General features: G+C 36.1%; 1 protein-coding gene across 1 annotated transcript; it reads right to left on the reverse strand.

Annotated features, from left to right (window-relative positions):
• Positions 1-7,056: 7,056 nt before the first annotated feature.
• Positions 7,057-9,753, reverse strand: LOC137709272 (laccase-15-like). Its single transcript, XM_068448363.1, has 5 exons — positions 9,637-9,753; positions 9,097-9,248; positions 8,778-9,022; positions 7,444-8,514; positions 7,057-7,266 (listed from the first exon to the last, which is right to left on the reverse strand). Exons 1-5 carry the CDS (start codon positions 9,751-9,753, stop codon positions 7,136-7,138), a joined length of 1,716 nt encoding a protein of 571 aa, XP_068304464.1. The 3' UTR covers positions 7,057-7,135.
• Between the last annotated feature and the right edge of the window lie 774 nt (positions 9,754-10,527).

Consider the following 10,527-nt stretch of genomic DNA (forward strand, 5'->3'; position numbering starts at 1 on the left):
TTTTGTAGGTTGTCAAAAGTGACATGTATTGATTGATCTCTGCTTTCTGTGACCCCTTGAACTTTTTCTCTATCGCATTCAAATATTCTGCAGCCAACTCATGTTTTTTAATCCCTCCTCGAATTGTATCAGTCATCCCACTTTCAAGGATTGAAAGTGCAATTTTATTTGCTCTTGTCCACCTCTCATAGTCTCCATTTTTTGCTCTAGTGCTTTGTTCTGTGATCACTGGTCTTAGAGTATCAATGATTATATCATACTCATTAATTGTCAACAGTAGTCCAATTTCTCTCCTCCAATTCTTGTAGTTATTCCCTCCAGTGAGAATTAGGATATTTGCCAAGTTTAAAGTCTTCAAGGATATTGCAGATGTTGCAGATGAAATTACAAACATGAACCAGTTAGGTTCCTAATTTCCTTTTGCTGATTGCACATCACAATTCACATCAATAATTCATACATATAGACTTAACAACATATAGTTGATAAGCATACATAGAAAAACTGACTTATCATAAACTCAGCAATTTTAGAATGAGATATGCAACAACAGACAGCCAATAAACGTCTCATGCATGGTAATCATTATCCATCACTTGGCAGAAAATAAAACTGCATTAGAATTTTTAGATCACAAGACAACTGCATACTCAAACATGATTGAGCATTCATCACTAGTACAAAAACATGTTTGCGCTACGGTAACTTGCACGACGGAGCAAATTTTGTATCGCAAAGTATGTTTGCACAATGCTAAACACAAAATGTCGCGCAAACAGCCTTTGCACGACAGAGGTGCACCTTCACCGCCCAAAACAATTTTGCACGACGTCAGTCTTCGTCGCAAAGTTCCATTGCGCAAAGGCCGTTTGCGCAACGCCTCTTGTGCATCGCGCAAGATTTTGGCGCCAAACCAAGAATGATTTACCATTTTTTCCCAACATTGCACGACGTAGGTGCACCTCCGTCGCGCAAAACGGCTTTGCGCGACGAAGATTGGCATCGCGCAAAACAACTTTGCACGACGGAGGTGCACCTACGTCGCACAAGGTCAACGATACTTAGAGTTTATTTATACTTTCGTTAAGTATAACATAAGATTTTGTCTCATTCCACTAGTGTAAATATTTAAATTGAAGATCGAATTCATTCATTGTATTCATATATGATCAGGGAGTGTAGTTATAAAAAATCATCAAAATCGGAGTTAAAATAACCGTTAAATCATGATTTTTCGTTTATAACTGTCGAAAAGTTTTGTCATGTTACTTGATCTTTGAACGTTTGTTTTTTGCGATTTTTGGTGTATGCGATCTCGAAGTATATACAAACAAGTTTGACGGTTTGATCGTTGAAACTAGTTTCATAGAATGCGTATCACATCAAGTTCAATGGTATATATATTTATTAAATAGCTTTAAATTTATTTATTTTGTATGTATAACACTTAAGAAATTGAATGGTATATATATTTATTAAGTAGCTTTAAATTTATTATTGTAGTTCGGATCGGGTTTTTGTTAGAAAAAATATATTATTGTGTTTTATGTAAAAAAAACAAAATGAATTTGAAAGGAGAAAAATCACATTTTTAGTGAATTTTATAATAATTTTAAAAAATATATATAATTTGTGCAACGAATGCACACCTTCGTCGCACAAAGTCAACGACTTTGTGCTATAACATAAGATTTTGTAATATCCACTTGTGTAAATATTTTAAATTGACGATTGAATTAGTTCATTGTATTCATATAGGATCAAGCAGTGTAGTTGTAAAAAATAATCAAAATCGGAGTTAAAATAACAGTTAAATCATGAATTTTCGTTTATAACCGTCGAAAAGTTTTGTCCTGTTACTTGATCTCTGAATGTTTGTTTTTTGCGATTTTTGGCGTATGCGATCTCGAAGCATATGCAAACATATTTGACGGTTGGATCGTTGAAACTAGTTTCGTAGAATGTGTATCCCATCAAAATAATATATTCACTAACACTTAAGGGTTTATTTATGCTTTCATTAAGTATAACATAAAATTTTGTGGTATCCACTAGTGTAAATATTTTAAATTAAAGATCGAGTTCATTCATTGTATTCATATAGGGTCAAGGAGTGTAGTTGTAAAAAATCATTACAATCGGAGTTAAAATAACCGTTAAATCGGGTTTTTTCGTTTAGAACCGTTGAAAAGTTTTGTCTCGTTACTTGATCTCTGAATGTTTTCTTTTTGCAATTTTTGGCGTATGCGATCTCGAAGCATATACAAACAAGTTTGACGGTTGGATCGTTGAAATTAGTTTCATAGAATGCGTATCCCATGAAAATAATAGATTCACTAACACTTAAGAGTTTATTTATACTTTCATTAAATATAACATAAGATTTTGTGGTATCGACTAATGTAAATATTTTAAATTGAAGATTAAGTTCATTCATTGTATTCATACAAGGTCAAGGAGTGTAGCTGTAAAAAAATATCAAATTCAGAATTAAAATAACCTCTAATTCGTGATTTTTCGTTTATAACCATCGAAAAGGTTTGTCTCCTTACTTGATCTCTAAATGTTTGTTTCTTACGATTTTTAGTGTATGCGATCTCGAAGTATATACAAACAAGTTTGACTGTTCGATTGTTGAAATTAGTTTCGTAGAATGCGTATCCCATCAAGTTCAATGATATATATATTTATTAAGTAGCTTTAAATTTATTTATTTTGTACGTATAACACTTAAGAAATTGAATGATATATATATATATATATATATATTTATTTATTTATTAAGTAGTTATGAATTTATTATTGTAGTTCAGATCATGTTTTTGTTAGAAAAATATATTATTATGTTTTATGTTAAAAAAATGAATTAAAAAAAAATAAAGTTACATTTTCAATAAATTTTATATTAATTTTTTTTTAAAAAAATAATAATTTGCGCGACATCACAATGATACGTCATGCAAAGTCTATTTGCGTGACGCCTTAATTTATACCTACGTCGAGCAATTTGTTAAAATTGGGAAGTTTTAACGAAAAATCACATTTTTTCACTAAAAAGTTAATCTTGGTACTATTTACTTTACCATTTATTTTGTTCTTATCATTAAAACTCACTTTTCAAGTCATTTTCATTGATTTCCTTTTAAAATTATGATGGTTTAATTAGAAAAAAAGGCGCGGTTTTTCAAAATATTTCCGATTGGAAAAAATGGGCGCTTTTTGTTTTGTACAAGGTGTTCTCATTCTTCCCTTCAGAGACCACTCCAATTCAAATCCTCCCTTAGACCTCACTTCTCCTTGCGCCTCCCTCACTTTCAGTCAGTCACCACCACTCACCACTCTACTCTGGCAACCCCACAGCCGCAGCCTCGCAGCCTTTGGAGCCCAACTGTAGTCTGCAGCACCCACTGCAATCTTCAGAACACCTCAACGGCTCAACCCTTTCGCCCTCGAGCACTCGCTCGCTTCACCGTCGACAGCCGTCACAGCCCACAGCGATTCCGAGGTAAATTATTTAATTTCGCATCTTAATTTCTCATCACAGCAAGCCCACCTGAATTTCTCTATTTGTTTTGGAAAGCTCTGTTTGCATTTTAATGGGAATTACGATTAAAATAGAAAAATTGATGAATACAAGCACGTATATAATTAAGAGAAAGATGATGAATACAGCCACAACTCTGTTTGCATTGGGTTTTCGTTTTAAATTTTTTAAATTTATGATTATTTTCCGGGTAATTTCTTTGTAGATTTTGCCCATTAAGATTTCTGATTTATTTATGTTGTTTATTGTTCATCAATTATTTGCGAAATAGAATTCAATAACTTAGTCATGAGATTTGTCTTCATTTTTTTTATGTTAAATGAAACCCTCTTGTTTTCTATATGCGTGTGTGTGTGCGTGCCTATATATATATATATATATAGACATAGCACCAGATAAGGAAACACAGACCGAGGCGACATACTCTTCTCAGCACTTTTCTTGTTGCCTCTTGGAAATATCGATTTTATGAACTAACGTTTCTCACTTTGATTGGAGACTTGGAGTGTTGGAGACGAAACAAGAAGAAAAAAAAATGACAAGAGATTATTCAGGTAATTTGTTTTATGGTTTTTGAAATGACATCCACCATCCTTGTGGGTATTCTGTTGGGTTTTTTTATTTTAATTTTTAAAAATATTTTTTTACAGACTAGTTTGAGTTGAATAAATCAATGGGTGTTGGAAGAAGTTGTCCTTGATCAGTTCAGTTGGTCAACACAACACAACATTGCAGTTGCTTAATTCATGTTAATTGTATTAGTTTCATTGAGCTTCTGTGAACAAATGCAAGAAAGGATATGATATTACTTTGCCTGTTAATTGATTAGTTTCAAATGCAAGAAAGAATTAGTTTCTAATGTGTTATATTTTTATGGTTCAAAAATTGTATAGATGTCACAGTTGATCACTTGTCGTCGGGGTGTGACCAGTGCACCTCCCGCATTTTCAGCACCTATCGCTTCAGCCGCGAGTGCTCCATTGATTGGGGAGCCTACACCCCTTACTGAGGCTACTCCTAAGGCGTCCCAGGTGCTCGCATCATTGACGTCATCAATGTTGGTTCAGCAGCTCAGTGTGGCCCAGGAAGTAGCTCGGGATGCTCGGGAAGCCTAGATTGCAACACAGTTTTCGCCCCAAGACGAGAAGATGAGCATGATCTTACGAGCCTTACAGATGTCCAGCCTCCAAATCTTGATGCCAACACCTGATCTTGCTTCACCTTCGATCTCCCAGACACTTTGCCTAGCCTATACCTAGTTTCTGTTGTATCAAACCTAGAATACTACTTCTTGTAGTTTTTTCTTTTTTGTTCGGACATCTTCTATTTACATTTTCATATATTTTATAATTAAATACCTTTTCTTGGCTTATTAATTATTGTTTAGAATTTAATTACAATATTTATTAAAAATTAAATAAAAATATTTTTGCCAAAAAAACAAAAAAATACAAGGGTTTGCGCAACGAAGAAGTAACATGCGTCGCGCAAAGCAGTTTTGCTCGACACATGTAACTTCGTCACGCAAACCTTGGTGCGATGGTTGATGTGCGACGAAAGTTTCATTGGGCTAATTTCTGCACGATGTTTTTTAACTTTGCACGAGAAAGAACCTGCGTCGCGCAAACTGTTTTTTGTACTAGTGCATGTCCTAAGATTACTTATCATTGATTTCAATTAGATTGAGCCCATGTTGAATCTGTTATCGAGATTTAGACTTATCAAAATTTTAACAGAAAATTATGACTCAATGTTCATCGAAACATTAGGCAGACAAGGATGAAGCAATGCAGATCATCAAACATACCTTATGCAGATCCAATTTGAAGAAAACGCAGCGGAAATAATCATCCAAATTGATCATATTAATTTAGAGGTTGGGGAATCATAACCAAAGAGCATGTTTTGATGAATGGTGTTTCTGATCGAAAAGCCCCAATTTGAAAGAAACCCTTACCAATGGATTTGCAGAAAATCCAACAGTAAAATTCTTTTGAAAACCAACGGTAATACTTTAAACAGTTTTTGTTGTTATTCGCAACCCTTACACAAGAACCCATGTTCAATTCCCTAACGCCGCAAAAAGGCATATTTTCTTAAATTTTTATTTATGCTTTTGAACCCATTGAATTTAATTATAGAATTCATATACTTATAATCAAGGCTCTGATACCACATATTGGCATAAACATAAAACCAAGATCAAGTAATACGAATCACTGTAATCAAAACACAAACCAAAATCCATCAGCCAATGCACAAAGAAGAACCATACCTGCAGATGAACTAGAACCGGTTGCCATGCATGTCTGTTTTCTGCAACAATGCCGCAGTGCACCTTCTCCTCTCTTCAGTGTTCAAGATGCTCAACTAACAATAGGTCTTAGTCTGGAATAGAGCGCATACATTACGAGAGCAGAGGCCACCACATATATACTACATAATCCTAGCCAAATCCTATAAGGATTTCCCTATTAAAATCCATATAGAAAACCAATTCATTCCAAATAGCAGACCAATTACAACATGGATTCACAAATCCATTCCCATCAAGACTTCCTATTCAATCTCTAATCCTATAACCAAGTTCACAGATTCATACTCATACTCATATTCTTACACTTCGAGGTTGGTCCAGGTCCCCTAGTAATGAATCCAGATGAACACATTGGTGCAGCAAACACTTGGTTACCTAGACCCATAATATATTTGTACAGGCTGATGAAATTGAGATTCCACCATAAAACCAATTGGCAATATGAGGAGTAGCCCAAGATCATATAAGCACATAGCAAACCTTGTCCCTCACCAATGTGGGACAACTCTCAACACAGGCCAGTTGGTAGACAAGAGCAATGTTTATAGCTTTGGAATCGTATTGCTGGGGCTTCTAACTGGGGAGATGCCGTTGGCCTTTTAAGAGACCAGAAAATCAAAGAATCATAACATCCCATTTCGTTTCTTCTGTTGAACAAAATGACATCTTTCAGATCGTTGTGGCACTACTTGTAAACAAGGGAAACAGAGAGCAACTCAGAGCAGTTGTGGAACTTGCAAAGAGTTGCATCAAGTTGAGTAGTGCCGAAAGGCCAGCGATGGAAGAAGCGGCAATAGAATTGAGGAGGTTATGTGGCGGCACACATTATCCCTAAGCCGGCTAGTTCACGTCGACAATTATTGAGAGAGAACCCACTGTAGGGGAAAGGAAGCCTTGACTAATAGTATATCTTTGACCAATGATCTAACGGTTAAAATCTCAGAGTATAGATCTAGAAAATTCCTACGAGTTGTTTTAAAAAATCCATTGCAGTTGAACCAATCTTTAAAATAAGGCCAATAATTTTAGTACTAATACAATGCGCATTGATCATCATATTTCTTTGATGGAAACTTTTCCACGTGTTCTTGAGTCGTGACGGCCTCCAAATTGGTGACAATGCAAAGCCAGGTGAATTTTTATGACATATATATCCTGGCCACGGCCAGTCCAAATAGTTGCTAGTATAAAATGGCATTACAAAGGACGAACTACATGCTGTCCCAATTTATTGCCAAGAACATAGAACCAGCTCGAAAGCTTTATAAAAATTGTTAGCATGGAGGCATTCCTTGTGGCGGAGGTAAAATCTGCGCTTGTAGGTCCTTTCCATTTTTCACTATGAACGTCATGTCCATGCCCCATGACATATGTCGGTCCAGATGACAGTGCATAAACCAAACGCCTACATACAACGACAAGAACAAAAACAATTTATCATGAGCTAATTATCATTCATTAATATAACTAATTAGGGAGGTTAACTAAAATTGGAAACTGAAAACTGATATGGTTATTATAAAACAGCCCCTTAGATAATATATTTAATTAGAGATGATGAGCATCTTCATTAATTACGTACCAGGATTGTCTGCCTTGAATCTAATGGTAGTCCAACCATTTACAGGGACAGCGATGGTGTTCTGAAGAGGAGGATCGACAAGATTATACGTCAAGGGGTCCTTGTCCTTGTCAAAATTCCCAAGCCCCCATCCCACAACGTAGAAACTGAATCCATGGAGATGCATCGGATGGTCATCTCCCGCCACCAAATTTGTCCCCTGAAATACAATCTCCACCGTTGAGTTGTACTCCAGTATCTTCACCTCCGTCCCTTGCTTCGGCGTCTGTAGGTACAAAGGCAAGTCCTGAGCTGTAAAATTAAACAGCAAGGGCGGGGAATTTGGAAAGCGACTTCCAAATGCCCCATTGACATGGTAATAGTAAGCTTGCAATATGTCAATGGTGGGGTTGACAAAGCTAATGTTGCTGACACTGGCAGCTAAACGTGTTCCATTAGGCCCAGCACATGAATTATTCAGGCAGGGTAGTGAGTTGATGGAAAGTGTAAAGAACAAATGAGTTGTTATCTTGTGTGGCACGTCAATGGGGTGTTTTTTATCAGCCAAGCTTTTGAGTTTACTGGTAAAGTGAACTGATGCGTTGGTGTTGTTATGGGAAGGAATATTAGGCAAAGAAGTAGGGGATGAATTAGAATTTCCATGGTATCGGAGTAGGGCGGTGGTGGTTGTGTTGTCGTAGGCAATCCCAGCCCCGCCAACGTAGGCTTTAGCAGCAATGTAGTAGTTGTTGGGGCTTTGGTCGGCATTTAACAAGATGTCAATGGTTTGGCCGGGAGATATGGTCACATAATCTGTTGAAAATGGCTTGGTGTAGCTAGCATCTGAGCCTACAACTGTGACGTTGTGATTGGCAATGGCGAAAAACATCATCTCTTGCACGGCGGAGTTGATTAGTCTGAGTAGGTAGGTTTTGCCGTAATCAACTATGAGCTTGAATGTGTCTGGTTTTGAGCAAGGATAGAGATCGCCGGGTTGACCATTGATGAGGAAAGCACTTGAAGTATTAGGGTCCCCTCCGCTTTGAATGGTTTCATTGTAAAGTTGTCCGATATCTTCCCTCCACCACTCTCCTACAATTTTCGAATCAATGATTTGCAGAAAAATTAGGATCGTAATTTGGAAATGTTTATATAAAAATCACTTATGTTCATAAGCTCTTTTACGAGAAATCCTTCCATTAGAACACATCGAAATTTCAATGAAGTGAAAATGCCCGAAAAAACCTTTTGACTTTATGTGACAATGTTATCACAAGTGTTTTTATGTTATTTGAAAACACTTTAAGCTATTGTATAAGCATTTATGGGGTTGAAGTTTGAATTCATTTGCATACCCAAGATGATTGGAAATTCTGCGTGAGGCTTGGGAAAAGGGTAAGTGGCTCCCTTCTTGGGGTATATGACTATAGCACCGTGGACGGTGGCTCGATCCCACTCACTGTGAGCATGCCACCATAGAGTCCCTTCCTCTGAGGAAAATATAATGGTTTGGGTAAACCTGGCTCCTGGTTGAATAGGACATTGCGTGACGTATTCAGGACCGTCGGACCATGGATTCCTCGGTTGCTTAACTCCATGCCTGAAATATAGATGGATATCATGAATTTAAGTAAAATTCTGAAGAGATTACATGCGATAAAGTAGATTAATTACCAGTGGATGGTAATGTTACGATTGCCTTTGTTATAGACATCCACTACAACACTATCTCCAGCATGAACATACAACGTTGGCCCTGGAAACTGACCGTTTACAGTCAAGATGTTCTTTGTGCTACACAGTCGTTTATATGGAGTTTCTTCCACCTAAAATTGATTATTGCAAACAAACAGAAGATATGAGTTCATCACTATTTTTGAAATTAGCATACACGATCATCGGTTATAAAGTGTAGATATATACACACCATGGATGTGTATATATGCATTTTAAGTTAATATATTATAGACGAAAAATGCTAGTAGATCATGTTTTTAAATCATATTTTGTAGGCCATGTGAGGTGACGGTTGATGATTGAATTATTTTTTTAGAGCTTTAAAGAAGGAATATAGCCATCAACTGTCATATTATGTGGTTTATAAAATATGATTTAAGTAAATGATCTCTCTAACAACATGCATGATGCATGCAATTCATACATATGTATCAGAATTCAGAACTGAACTGCATCGAAGGGAAATGAGCTAATTACCACAAAAGTGTAGCGAGGAGGCGAAGCTTGGCAATGGAAGATGCCAACAGTAGACAATAACAAGCCAACTACAAGTTTCAAGCTAATTAAAATCTTCATGCTAATCGACGACGACATTGATGATTCGTTTCCTATGTCTACAGAAGTTGTAGTTCGCATGATGAGTCGAGGATGGATGTGTGTACATATATATATATATATATATATATATATATATAGAGAGAGAGAGAGAGAGAGAGAGAGAGAGAGAGAGAGAGAGAGAGAGAGAGAGAGAAGCACAGGAGCCGATTATACGTAATCGAATATTAATCAATTTACTGGTGAAGGAGAGAGAGAAGCACAGGAGCCGATTATACGTAATCGAATATTAATCAATTTACTGGTGAAGGTTACAGCTAACAGTGGATGTTGTGCTAAGTAAGAAGTGTTCATGAACCATAGAGGCGGCTTTGGGAAGCCAAAAGTGCAATCGCACGGTTGCCCGAATTTAGAGGGTCCTAATAATGTTGTATAATTTTTTTCTTTCTAAACGTAAAAATTTGGAGTGCCAGTAACTACACCATAAAATTTAAAGTTAGAGCTCTAAAGGTTTAGTTCTAAAGGCTTTTTTTCTTGTTTGTTTATTTAAAATTGAACTGTTTTTGAATATTTATTAAAGTTTATACTTGCAGCTCTTTTTACTTACTATTTAATGACATATGTAAATTTATAATCGGCGAGACATAAAGTTTGTTTTAATTTAAGTTATTGTTTTTTAGTATCAATACATTGTCCTACTTTCTTTTTTTTTCTGAAAAAAAACTATCTTAAAAAGGTGCGACCCTTTTATGAATTTCACACAAAATCCACGAAATCTCAAATACAACCATGTTAAAACACGTGTTCTTAATA

The sequence above is a fragment of the Pyrus communis genome, chromosome 11, assembly GCF_963583255.1.
Source record: "Pyrus communis chromosome 11, drPyrComm1.1, whole genome shotgun sequence".
Classification (NCBI taxonomy): Eukaryota; Viridiplantae; Streptophyta; class Magnoliopsida; order Rosales; family Rosaceae; genus Pyrus; species Pyrus communis.

Bases quoted from the DNA above. Each gene is read 5' to 3' on its own strand.
- LOC137709272 (XM_068448363.1), bottom strand. From the start codon at position 9,753: ATGTCGTCGTCGATTAGCATGAAGATTTTAATTAGCTTGAAACTTGTA. The intron at 9,023-9,096 runs GTAATTAATCTA...TCTATATTTCAG, and splicing joins CGTAACATTACCATCCACTG to GCATGGAGTTAAGCAACCGA. The intron at 8,515-8,777 runs GTATGCAAATGA...CGAAAATTGTAG, and splicing joins AGAATTTCCAATCATCTTGG to GAGAGTGGTGGAGGGAAGAT.